Raw genomic sequence first — 13,619 nt, forward strand, 5'->3', positions numbered from 1 at the left:
CATAGTTTTTTGTTTTTCTCTGCAGCTGTGGTTTTGTGATATTATTCTTCAGGTTACCTCTGGTCTCCCCTGAATATTGAGATAAAAGGGTTTCGCTGTCAGAGAATTAGTTTGTTATGTGGTCAGTAAGCAGTAATATTTAATAGTATATGGTGGCCTTTCATACTTAATTTGTGGATAACTCTCATCAGCTTTCCTTTGTGACACTGTCTCCTGCTCTGCAAGGTAACGTTCTTTTGACTGTTTTGGGGTAAGCTTCGACAATGGCAGGTGTGAAATCCCACAAAAAAGTGCTTTTTAGGCACATCAATTCAAGGAGAGACCCCAAGCATTATAATTCAGTTTGTAACTTTGATAGTCTGGGTTGAAATTACAGAGGTCACCTAAACCTCTTGACAGTCATTTTATCTGCTCATTAGTGTCTGTTTTTAAAAATAAGTACAGGAACTATCTGCTGTGGACAGTTAGTGCACGAAGTAGACATACTAATTGGTGATCTACTGCTTCTTGATTGCAGTATGCATTTCCATCAGCCATGTTCATCGGTCCAAAACACTGTGGAGGAAAAGCCCTTTCAGCAACTTATGGTGGTGTTTCACTCTTCCTGTAGTGTAAGTATCATCAAATAAGTGCAATGTGCAACCTGAGCACATCCAGAGAGGCTGTAGGTATGGTTAGATGCTGAATTAAGATCCTGCCCTTCGACGACATATTCAATGCTCCCAGGTGATCTACAAAACAAGATAAAGCTTGCTTCCACTTTACCCATTGCTATGCCCTACTGCTGTACAGCATTGCACTACACCTGACACCTAATCTTTATTAACTGCTAATGGCCCTTGAGGCAAGATCTTAGGAGTATATAACCTCCTAAGTTTGTCTCCCTTTTGCTAAATGTTCTGTTCTATTCCATATCATACAAACTGAAAACCTTGAGCACTAACATTCAGGAGGTTTAATACATGGTAGTGAGAAAGATCCAGCTTACAGCTTTTGTTTTATTATTAATCATGGGGTATGGGCTTCTTTGACTGGGTCAGCATTTATTGCCCCATCTCTAGTGACTCTCGGAGGTGGTGGTGGGCTGCCTTCAGGACCTTAGTGTAGACACACCTACGATTCTGTTTGTGCAGGAGCTCTAGGGTTTTGACCCAGTCACACTAAAGAAACAGTGAAATGTTTTCAAGTCAGAATGGTGAGTGGCTTGGAGGGGAACCTGCAGCTGGTGGTGTTCCCACATATCTGCTGCCCTTCTGCCCGTTTCCATTTGGGTGGCAGTGGTCATGGGCTTCAAAGGAGCCTTTGTGAATTTCTGCGGTGTACCTTATAGATGGTCCACAATGCTGCTTCAGTGGTGGGGGTGGGTGGAGGTGAGTGGAAGTGGTGTTAATCAAGCGGTCTGCTTTGCCCTGAATGGTGCCACCTTGAGGATAGTTTTGGAGCTGCACTTGTCCCGGCAAGTCTCTGACTGTCTCCTTTCAGTAGAGTCATGTAGGAAAAAGTGAAGACTGCAGATGTTGGAGATCGGAATCAAACAGTGTGGTGCTGGAAAAGCACAGCCAGTCAGGCAGCATCCGAGGAGCAGGAGAGTTGATGTTTCAAGCATAAGCTCTTCATCAGGAATGCTCTATGGAGTTATATGGCACAGAAACAGACCGTTCGGTCCAACCCGTCAATACCAAACAATCCTAAATTAACCCAGTCTCACCTGTCTGCTCCTGGCCCCATCCCTCCAAAGCTTTCCTAATCATGTGCTTATCTAACTGTCTTTCATACTTAGTTGTAGTTGTACCCACACCCACCACTTCCTCAGGAAGTTGAGTCCACATGTAAACCATCCTCTGTGTAAAACATTTGCCCCTCATGTTTTTTTTTAAATCTCTCTCCTCTCACCTTAAAAATATACACCCTAGTCTTGAAATCCCCCATGCTAGGGAAAAGATGCTGCCATTAATCGTATCTGTGCCCCTCATGATTTTATAAACCTCTATAAGATTGTCCTCCAATTTCTTATGCTCCAGTGAAAAAAGTCCTAGCCTATCCAGCCTTTATTTATCACTCAAACCTTGCATTCCTGGCAACATCCTGGGAAATCTCTTCTGAACCCTCTCTAGCTTAATAATTTTCTTCATATAACAGTGAGATTAGATTAGATTAGATTCCCTACAGTGTGGAAACAGGCCCTTTGCCCCAACAAGTCCACACTGACCATCCGAAGAGTAACCCACCCAGACCCTTTTCCCTCTGACTAATCGACCTATGGGCAATTTAGAATGGCCAGTTTACCTGACCTGCACATCTTTGCACTGTGGGAGGAAACCGGAGCATCCCGAGTAAACCCACAGGGAGAATGTGCAAACTCCACACAGACAGTCTGCCCAAGGCTGGAATCGAACCTGGGTCCCTGGTGCTGTGAGGCAGCAGTGCTAACCACTGAGCCACCATGCGTGCCCTATAAAACCAGAACTGAACACACTACTCCAGAAAAGGCCTCACCAAATCCTTTACAACCTCAATTTGACTTCCCAACTCCTATAAACAAAGGACTGAGTGCTTTGTGCGCATGGAGAACACAAACATACCACAACATACAGCATGAGGCTGCCTGAGCTTCAGTATCTGCACGTTGTGGAAATGGGGAGAAGTGGAGTTTCTTATTGGACTTAAGAATAATTGTGTAAAATCTATTAGTAGAGGCTTTTCAAGTGGCTGCTTGGTGTGGCATGAAAGGATATAAAAAGTGGGGGGTGATCGGGTTTATTTCCTGCTCTGGGTGCATTAAATTGAGGGGCATAGATAACAGTAAATAACAAGGAACACTTCCCCTTGATGGAGGGTCATTGACCAGGGCTAGGCATTTATAGTAAGGGATAGGGCATAAGGGTGGTAGAGACAGAAACTCTCATAATGTTTAACAAATATTTAGATGTGCAATTGTGATACCAAAGCATAGAACACAGAATGTTACAGCGCAGTACAGGCCCTTCGGCCCTCGATGTTGCGCCGACCTGTGAAATAATCTGATGCCTATCTAACTTATACTATTCCATTATTATCCATATGTATAGGGTGTAGGTTTGCTCGCTGAGCTATATGTTTCTCTTGCTTTCTATTTATATGTTTGTCCTGGATGGGGTTCCTGGGGTTTGTGGTGATGTCATTTCCTGTTCGTTTTCTGAGGGGTTGATAGATGTTATCTAGATCTATCTGTTTGTTTATGGCATTGTGGTTGGAGTGCCAGGCCTCTAGGAATTCTCTGGCATGTCTTTGCTTAGCCTGTCCCAGGATAGATGTGTTGTCCCAGTCGAAATGGTGGGACTTTTTCATCCGTGTGTAGGGCTACGAGGGAGAGAGGGTCGTGTCTTTTTGTGGCTTGCTGGTGTTCGTGTATCCTGGTGGCTAACTTTCATCCTGTTTGTCCTACGTAGTGTTTGTGGCAGTCCTTGCATGGAATTTTGTCCATGGGTTGTACTAACAAACTTAAAAGACCCAGTACATCCCATGGACAAAACCAACGTCGTCTACAAAATTCCATGCAAGGACCGACCGACTCCCACAGCTACCTGGACTACACCTCCTCCCACCCCGCCCCCTGTAAAAACGCCATCCCATTCTCCCAATTCCTTCGTCTCCGCCGCATCTGCTCCCAGGAGGACCAGTTCAAAATACGCACAACACAGACGGCCTCCTTCTTCAAGGACCGCAATTTCCCCCCCGACGTGATCGACGATGCCCTCCACCGCATCTCCTCCACTTCCCGCTCCTCCGCCCTTGAGCCCCGCCCCTCCAACCGCCACCAGGACAGAACCCCACTGGTCCTCACCTACCACCCCACCAATCTCCATGTACAGCGCATCATCCGCCGTCACTTCCGCCACCTCCAAACGGACCCCACCACCAAGGATATATTTCCCTCCCCTCCTCTATCAGCTTTCCGTAGAGACCACTCCCTCCGCGACTCCCTTGTCAGATCCATACCCCCCACCAACCCAACCTCCACTCCCGGCACCTTCCCTTGCAACCGCAGGAGGTGCAACACTTGCGCCCACACCTCCCCCCTCACTTCTCTCCAAGGCCCCAAAGGAAACTTCCATATCCGCCACAGATTCACCTGCACCTCCACCCACATTATCTACTGCATCCGCTGCAGCCGGTGTGGCCTCCTCTATATTGGGGAGACAGGCCGCCTACTTGCGGAGCGATTCAGAGAGCACCTCTGGGCCACCCGGACGAACCAACCCAATCACCCTGTAGCACAGCATTTCAACTCCCCCTCCCACTCCACCGAGGATATGCAGGTCATTGGACTCATCCACCGCCAAACCACAACAACGCGACGGTCGGAGGAGGAGCGTCTTATCTTCCGACTGGGAACCCTCCAACCACAGGGGATGAACTTGGACTTCACCAGTTTCTTCATCCCCCCTCCCCCCACCTTGTCTCAGCCGAATCCCTCCAGCCCGGCACCGCCTTCCTGACCTGCAGTCTTCTTCTTGACCTCTCCGCCTCCACCCTACTCCGACCTATCACCCTCACCTTGACCTCTTTCCACCTATCACATTTCCAACGCCCCTCCTCCAAGTCCCTCCTCCCTACCTTTTATCTTCTCCTGCTGAACACTCTCTGCTCATTCCTGAAGAAGGGCATGTGCCCGAAACGTCGAATCTTCTGTTCCCTAGATGCTGCCTGACCTGCTGTGCTGTTCCAGCAATAAAGTTTCAGCTTTGATCTCCAGCGTCTGCAGACCTCACTTTCTCCTCGAAGCTTAGGTATATGTCAAGGGTAACTAGATATGGAACTGAGCGGAGAAGGAATAGTTCGACAACTCGAGAATGGATGAAGTATGCAGATTGGCTTGTTTCTATGCTGTGAAATTCAATGTAATCTTGTGTGCAAATACTGGAATGATCTTGTCATTGATTGACTTGTGATCCCGACTCTCAGTCTGTTATTTAATTGGTTTTCTCTGCTTGTAATTTCCAGGATAGTAGGCCAAATCATTCTGGTGGTGGTGGATTTAAAACTCTGGAAGAATACGGACACCCTATTGACATTTGATCTACAGGATATCCCATTGATCTCCTGGCTCATTGGTTTTCTGTCTGTCATCCTCGTAATGTTTGTCAATGAAGTGGTCAAGTTACATGAAATTCGGTAAGTGCACCAGCTCACATGATGTGAAGCGGCAGTACCACATTTACCTACGATTGAACTAGAGCCAGAGTCAGCGACACAATGAAAGGGTTGGGAGCATCCTCAGCACCAGTGGTGAAAGAGCATTTTTCTTGAACTTGTGATGTTTCTATGCAAGAGAATTCCATTCAGATTTCTTTTTACAAAAATAACTTAATTTTTGCTTTGGAAATTGTACAGTAAATTTGTGATATTGAGAGTAATTTCTTTGAAGCTGAGTATTTGCTGAATTAAGTCATGCTATTATAGATCACCTTGGATTCTCTGTCAGAAATCGGATGCTGTGGAGTCCTTATCTGACAGGAAGCTGTACGGTCCTGGGTTAACCTCTCGCGGCAAAGAATTACATCTTTTTGAGATATTGGGATGTTATTTTGAATCACTTCCCCCTGCTTTGAACTTGGTCTTATCCACCTCTTTTTTTTTCTCTCCTTCCTTCCTTTCTTCTCCCATCCTTTCCAAACTTGTTAGCGAAGTGGCAGTGGTGGAAGGAAAAGGAAGGCTTGAGTAAATGTAGCATTTTTCTCAGTCACTGGGCAATCAAGAGATTTTAAATGTGATTTTGATTGTAATTCAAGAAATCTGATAGTCAGTTTGCAAAAGTTGTAATGGTAGGATGGTTGGCCTCTGGGATTAGCTGTAGATTTGCCTTTTAAGTGAGTGACTGTTTTGTGGCCTCTGATAATTTCAAATTCTTTTGCAAAGGTGCAAATAAATATTAATGTTCATCCAAACAGGAGATTATATAGTGCATTTAACAAAGTAACGCTTCCTAAGGCTCTTCGCAGACACCAAGCTAAAGAAAGAAGTGTTAGGAACAATGGCCAAAAGGCATTAGTCAAAAGGTTCAATTTTAACAGCATCTTAGAGGAGAGAGAGGTTAAGACAAAAAGGGTTTGGAAAGGAAATTCCAGAGCTTGGGATCTAAACAACTGAAGACCAGGCCACCAGTGGCAAAGCGTAGACCGTAAGCAATGCACAAGAGCCAGAGGAGGAGAACACAGATCTCAGGGGGTTGTGGAGCTGGAAGGAGCTATAAAATTAGATCGGGATGAAGTCTGAGATTGCACATGAGGATGCACATTTTAAAATTGAGTTATTCTGGACCATTGGGCAGTGTAGGGTATTGAGCACTGGGGTGATTGGTGAAGAATCTTTGAAACTGGAGGAGATATTATACAACCATATTACCTTTAACTTCAGTCAAGTTCACAACATGAGTCAGTGCTGCTGATTATGTAAATGTTTTTAACTTGAGAATTTGATGTGATCTTCTCATGCTGTGAACAGTTAACGCCTAACAAATAAATCTGCATGTAGCTCTCTCATTTTAAATTACCCTGTAACAGGAAAATAGCTGTATGTCTATATGCACATGGGGTGTCTCAGAACCAAGCCTTGGGGTCTGTGGTAGTTTTGATTAGTGTAGTGGACAGCTTAACCCAAAAGAGTCATCTCTTCTCTTTATTTCTATATATAATATTCTTACATTTAGCTCATTGCTGCATTCATTTTGCTTTTAAGTGAAGTCTAAGATCCCTTTTCCTCTTGTTTCTTCAGAGTACGAGACCGTTATCAGAAAAGACAGAAGCTACAGTTTGAAACTAAGCTGGGAATGAATTCTCCATTCTAAAGCTGGGACTGGTGCTAGAGAGCCACATGGACAACTACAGGAGAGCTCCTCAACTGACTTAGGTCAGGGCGTTCAGTCTGAACTGGACCACCAGGCCCAGATTACTACTGCATGGAGACTACAGAAGCTGCCAGTCTTGTGTCAAATGAAAGATTTTTGCCAGAACCCCTCAAACATATGAACAGGCTCGAAAGATACAAAATGCAGTGCTTTAGGAAATGGTACCTGGAAATGCACAAGTGAAAAGGAAAAGAACACAAGACTTCTAAAATTGATGTACTCTGCTGTAAAGCCTGATTACCTACCTCCAGTCACTGGAGAGAACATTACTTCAATATGTGCAGTCTCTTTTCACTCTGTCTCTCCGTTGGGCTGTGGAGCCCTGGAGTTGCATCACAGTGACAGCACGAGGAACTGTTGCTTCAGCGAAGGATATAATGAGTTGTAGCTTCACAGGAAAATTGCAAAAGCTGCCAATGATTTTGTCTTTGCTGGTTTGGGGGAGTTTGAAGCCCCTTACCCCGTAGGCCAGACAGCGTTCACTGATATAATAACAGTGACCTTCACTGTTAAAAGTGTCTTATAGAGCAGGAGTCGAAACTTTGTCCAACACCAGTTTTTAAATTTCATCTCTTCATGCGAACTACCTCCACCAGTCGTCAGCCAGTGGGCAGTAGGAAGTCCCTTGCAGGCTTGTGGATTATTTGTCTGCTGCTTTGAGATTATTTTTATTTTTAATGAGAGATCTCTTTAGGTCTGTGGGAGTCAGGGTCCGAATTTGCAGTGTCAAGCCAAGCTGTGAATGCGTAAGGTACTGTGTGTGTGTGTGTGTGTGTGTGTGTGTGTGTGTGTGTGTATGTTAGACCAGGCTGTCTGTCTTTTGTTTCAGAGGGAGGGCATTAACGTTGTGGATGTTACCTGAAGTAACTGTGCTGTGTGATTGTTTGCAGGTGGGGTTGAGTTAAGTGTTTTGTGTCAGTGGTTATGTATGTTGGTGTTTACCTGCTGGGATTGTTCAGGTGAAGGAGCAGTCCTGTGAAGAGAATTGGCTGGCCACACAGGTTTGCTCATCACTAGCTACTGTCACTCCTGTGTGGCATCAGACTGATCAATCAATTGGCAAATCCTGTGCTACCTACACAGTAATCTCCTTAAGTGGATTGCAGCTCCCTGTCATACATCACATTGAATTGATTGTGCAACTTTTAATTTTTATGTTCAGCCAATTTTTTTAATGGATTTTCCACATCCTCCTGAATGATACATGCACTGGCTTTTAAAACACTGCACATTTAGCTGTTCAAAGTCTGTGCAAAACACAAAGCACGTTACTATCGCAGCCTTGTTTGTTGGGCGGTATCCTTTAAAGGGGATGTTCACAGTGAGGCTGTCTATGGGAGGGTCCACACTGATCCATATTCTAGGTTCGTTACAGCCTGAGCTTAAAGTTTTAAAAACAAAGAGAAACTTTTCTACGTTAGTAAAGAATTGAAAGCCTACCTGAAATCCGATTTGCAATAAAAGCAATCATGTTTAATGTGTAGTAGGTATCTGGGCCATCCAGCATTAAATCACTAGACCTGCAAAATATTGGGCATCGTGGGTCATTGAGGCTAATGAGATTTCAAGCACTGGTTTAGTTCCTCGCTGCTGGAGCCCTCCATCCTGTGATCAGGCTTTGTTGTAATTATGATCACGTATGCCTGCTATTATTGCCTTTGCCCTCTGACGTCTGTTTACCACTGTCTTAGTTTCTTCAGTTTAATATTTATGTTTCACAATCCCAAAGAAAATCATGTTCACAGTTGTACTGCTGTATTGAGTACCATGCAAGCAACGTCCCCACAATGTGTGTGACAAAATGTAGTGTCCACCTCAATACCTGCAGATGTTTTGGGCAGCCAATGTTAAACTGTGTCTCCATTACCCACGTAGCTGCTTATGCTGTGCCATGGAATCCTATCTTTCAAGAGTGGCAGGATTTACCAGTTCATGACATGAAAAGCAGTCCAAATGCAGGAGTTAGCACTAGCGATCATGGTGAGCATGTGGTGTGTGCATGTATGTGTCTGATATGTAAACCAGTCCATTTTGGCAGAGAAGGGTGTGTGCTGATGACAGTCATAGTTAGGAGGTGGGGACATTGACCACTCTGTCAATGTTTGTTTGACATTGTGCATTACAGTCATGCCTTGAGTCCACACTCAAGTAATGCCACATGTGCCAAGTCAGATCGCTTGCAACACTGTTTAATTCAGTGATTAAAGTAATTATGCTTTCTTTTGAAAAACCACGTTGAATCTTCAGGAGTGTATCATTTCACTCCTGCACTGTGACCTATGGTTTGGGGTTTTGACTTCTAGGTGCAAAGCCACAGCATTCTTTAATCATGCAGCATTTGCGGGACAACTCTGTAAGGATTTAGATTCAGTATCTAGTCGGTTATGCTGCATTTCATTTGCATTCTGATCACGCCATTGGAAATGTTCCCATTACCTTTGAAGTGCTACTTTTCCCCTTCTGCTCCTGTGTATGTTTGAGGGGATGAAGAAAGGCAGGTGTAACCCAACTCTGATTACCCCAGCTCAGTTTGTTTTACCATTTCTTATGACACTGGGGAGAGTCTCTCTTGATGTCATCTGTCGTTGCAGAGTTTCCCCAACAGGACAACAGTTGTGTGTGCTGCACCCAATGGCGCAGCAAGGTTATACTTAGGTTTCCAGTTTTCAGTCATTCATCTTTCAAGGAAAAGGGCTAATCATAGGGTTTTAACCAAACTTGATCCAAAAATCAGCAGACTTTTTCTGAAGCACTAAAAAATCATTCAGGAACTCTTTGGGGTTGTCACTCTGACAGTTTGGTATTGCCTTGGCAAAGTGGTGAAAGAATGGCTAACATCTACTAATAAAATGTACAAGGGTTGACACTGAGGTGCCCTACTATCCGCTGTTCCTGTAGGAGACAGCTTGTGCAACGATGTCCCAGAAATGTTGTACACCAAGTCCAGAGCTGCCTTTGGGAACCATTTTCAGTTATCACAAGATATGGAGCTGGTGGGAGAGAGCCGAGACAAACCTCCTGAGAAAGTGTGGGCCTGCTTGGTGAGGTAGTGAGTCATTCAGGCCAGAAGATGAGCACTGAGCTTTAGCAGATTATTTAGCTGCATCTAGCAACAGGTTGTTGTCCTTGTGGGCAATAGGCAGGCCTGTATCCTTCCGAGTGAGAGACAACGTGTCTCTGCACTGGCTCAGTTGTGCAAGCTGGAAAATGATAAAGCCGTTTGTTCAGGGTGGGCTGAGCTGAAAGATGGATGTTAGCAGAGAGTCATTGTCACCAAAAACATTAGCAGGCAGATTGATGTATCCCTTGAAAGATAAACTAAATGAAGTGCCTCCCTATGACTGATATCTCCTGCAAATTGTCTTACAGCAGTTTGTTTTTAAACTATGCAATTATATTTGAATTTGTAGTATGCTTTGCATTTACGAAACTACCCCTTATCACTGCAACATCTGGACAGACTGTTTCCAACCTGCATTAATAATGTTTTGGATGACCAGCTTAAGATGAACACACCCCACATACCTCCTGTTTACTGTCTCATTGTCACACAGCAGCTGACTTCTGCCTGCGTTTCGGCAGTGCTGAGGCTGCCCTGGGGATGGGACTGAGTAGCTGCCCTTCACCCTTCCTTGTCTCAATGGGTCACACTGGTATTTAAGTGCATACCAATAAGGGATGACCTCTCTGGCTCAGGGCAGGAAGTAATTGTAAGAATGTTTGTATTACAGCAGGGGTCACAACTCCAAACAGTCACCGCTACCTCTCTATTTCTGAAAGTTATATCTCACCCACGACAAACACTTTAACCTTTTATTCAAAACAAATTTTGTAAAGTTGTTTCAAATTTATTTACAAAGGAAATGGAAATTGTACTGTTTCATCACAGCACAAGTGGGCAAAGACATTTGGAAGTATTTTGCGCACTTCCTTTTGAAGAAAGCTGCTGATTGGTGTAAAGGAGGGTTGAAACATCTCCCTCAACCTAACCCACAGCTTACTAACTGATCTTGACTATTAGTAACCAGCTGGGCCTGAAGACCGTGGGGTGATCCATTCTCATAATACTTCATGGTAAAAAAAATTCTGATTTCAAAAATACATTTACTGAAACAGTTCATGTGTCTCAAATATTATTTCAATTTGTTATTGTCCCAGTGTTACATCCTTCTGCTGCCCCATCCTCAGTCAATGTCTTTCTTTTTCACCTCGATCTGATTGTTTGGTACCAGTGTTTTATAAGTGATTGGTAGGGTGCAATACTTAGTGGAGTCCCTGTGCGGTGTTTCCAGGAGATTCTGGACACTGAAACTAGGTGTTGGTTGTGGTTTCCACCCCCAGGTTTCCAATGCCCGTTGTTAGATCTGAGTGAGTCAAAATGAATTAGACATTGGTGCAATAACTCAGCCCCTGATGGGATGTAAATATTGTACAAAGTGCGAGCAACAGCATGTCACTGAGAGATTGTTTCTAACTTATTTGTAAATGGAGTTGTTTGGTTTGAACAACTGAGCTTTCTACGCTGTAATTAGAATGCTGATTCCTCAGCAGCATGTACTTGGGTTTGTTGCTTTGTGAAAATAAACTCAATAAATTTCTAACTATTCTCGAAAGCTGGGTACAGATCAGGGATGTCATGTGGCCAACTTGATGACTTTCCAAAGTGTGCCATATGGATCCCTCTCCATCTCAATAGTTGCAAGGTACTTTGATTCGACTGTGAAAACAAACCAATGAGCTGTAATTATGATGGAATTTCTTTGTGAAGGCCAATGCACATTCAAATTAGCTCTTTCTGCTGTTTAAACAAAACAAGAATGAGTGTATGCAAACTCCTTATTCTTCTCCCTAGACAGTTTCCTAATGGGGTCAGTGATCTGCATGCTGCCACATCACACCCAATTTGCAATGGGGTTTCTCACCCATATTATATTGACCATGCATCTCCCAATGATTGATTTTCATTGCCAAAAGTGCCAGCTATATCCTGGTGGTGGTAGTGAGGCTTTGATTTGACAATGATAGACAGGAGCCCCATCCTGATATGCAGTAATGCCACATGTGCAAACTTGGTTCAGTGATATTTTATAACTGTACATTGTGTAAAATGTTTAGAGATATTTAATAATGTTACACTGTTGTTTTTGAATTTTACTACGATCAAAGCTTGTAACTTGTAAAAACAAATTGCAATGGCAATAAATAGTGTCTTTGTAGTCTGTCTCCTTGCAGCAGTTTTATCTTGGTTTAACCCTTCAGTCACAACAACTTAATTCTGATTCAGTAGCTTCATTGGTTTGCCTGGTGGGCATGTTGTGCAGAAAAGAAAATCTGCCCATATAACCATTACCATTTACAATGGCCGATTTACTCATTACCCCCCCCCCACTTAGATCTGTTGGCGTTCAGTTTGGAGTCAGAGAGATCGACAGCACAGAAAAGGGGCCCTTTGGACCATCAAAAACAGGAACTTAATGATTTTAATCCCATCTTTCAGCACTTGTCCTGTTGCCTTCTATGTCTTGGCATCACAAATGTGCATCTAAATATTAAGTGGAATTCTATCTACCACCCTTACAGGTAGTGTGTTAGAGATTCCCACCACCCTCTGGGTGAAAAATGTTTTCCTCTAATCTCCTGCAAACCTCCTGGCCTTTATCTTAAGTTTAACATGCTTGTTTTAAATCCTTCCATGGTCTTGCAGCTCCCGATCTCTAACCTCTTCCACCTATGACCCTCCGAGACCCTTATATTCAATTCAGTCTCTTGCGATGCTAAACTGGAATCCCTCACTAAATCTCTACCCATGTCCCACTTTATGATGTTCCTTAACACTAAAATCATTGACCATGCATTTGTCACCACTAATCTCACCGAGGCCTTGTGAATTGGGAAATGGAGTAAGCAGTTTGCCCCCTCAAGCCAGCTCGGTCATTCTGCCCATTGAGTTGGAAATTGAGGCATCTTGCCCACAGTGTATTGATGCAGGTAACCTTCACCCTGATATATAATCTCTAATCATGAATGCTGATAACATGGATTCCTACGCAATGGGGCAGGGTGTCTGCAGTGTGCTCCCATCATGAATCTGGCAATAGAGGTGACAGTAAAGGCACAGAGTGATTAGTGGAGTGTAGCCAATGCAGTTTAAGTACTGCACTGATGGGTGGGTGGGGTTTGTTGAGAATTGGGATGAGGCCAGCAGAGTTTTCAATGACTTTTGGTTTATCATCCTACATAAGCTTGATGGCTGGTCAGGGGACAACGTTCCTGGAACCAATCCAGTCTCCATTTTCCTGGTGACGTGGCCCACCAAAATACAGTTCATATATCAGGCAGTCTCCTCTCATCATAAAATCCCTATAGTGTGCAAACAGGCCATTTGGCCCAACAGATCTACACCGACCCTCCAAAGGGTAACCCACCCAGACCCATTCCCTATTACGCTACATTTCCCCCTGACTAATGCACCTCATCTACACATCCCAGAACACTATGGGCAATTTAGCTCGGCCAATCCACATGATATGCAAATCTTTGGATTGTGGGAGGAAACTGGAGCACCCAGAGGAAACCCACGCAGACGCGGGGAGAATGTGCAAACCCCACACAGTCGCCCAAGGCTGGAATCAAACTGAGTCCCTGGTGTGTGAGGCAGCAGTGCTGACCACTGAACCCTCTCTGGGAATAACTAAATCTGTGCCTATGATTTCCTCGACAATGCCCATGAAAT

At 44.2% G+C, this 13,619-nt stretch overlaps 1 protein-coding gene across 7 annotated transcripts in view; it reads left to right on the top strand.

Annotated features, from left to right (window-relative positions):
- tmem94 (transmembrane protein 94) overlaps positions 1-12,107 on the top strand; it is a 139,818-nt gene extending 127,711 nt beyond the window's left edge. For 6 of the 7 annotated variants that reach the window (XM_088000430.1, XM_088000429.1, XM_088000431.1 and 3 more), the window contains 3 exons: positions 518-611; positions 4,984-5,154; positions 6,754-12,107. In XM_088000430.1, the coding sequence (XP_087856556.1) occupies positions 518-611; positions 4,984-5,154; positions 6,754-6,826 (338 nt within the window). In that variant the 3' untranslated portion in view covers positions 6,827-12,107. Of the gene's footprint in view, positions 1-517; positions 612-4,983; positions 5,155-6,753 lie in introns of those variants that run through there. The other variant, XR_015761367.1, reaches the window with a different exon arrangement.
- Positions 12,108-13,619: the final 1,512 nt, after the last annotated feature.

This window comes from Chiloscyllium plagiosum, unplaced genomic scaffold (assembly GCF_037043375.1).
Source record: "Chiloscyllium plagiosum isolate Xiang-an unplaced genomic scaffold, Cpla_swu_hap1 HiC_scaffold_25, whole genome shotgun sequence".
In the NCBI taxonomy this organism is placed as follows: domain Eukaryota; kingdom Metazoa; phylum Chordata; class Chondrichthyes; order Orectolobiformes; family Hemiscylliidae; genus Chiloscyllium; species Chiloscyllium plagiosum.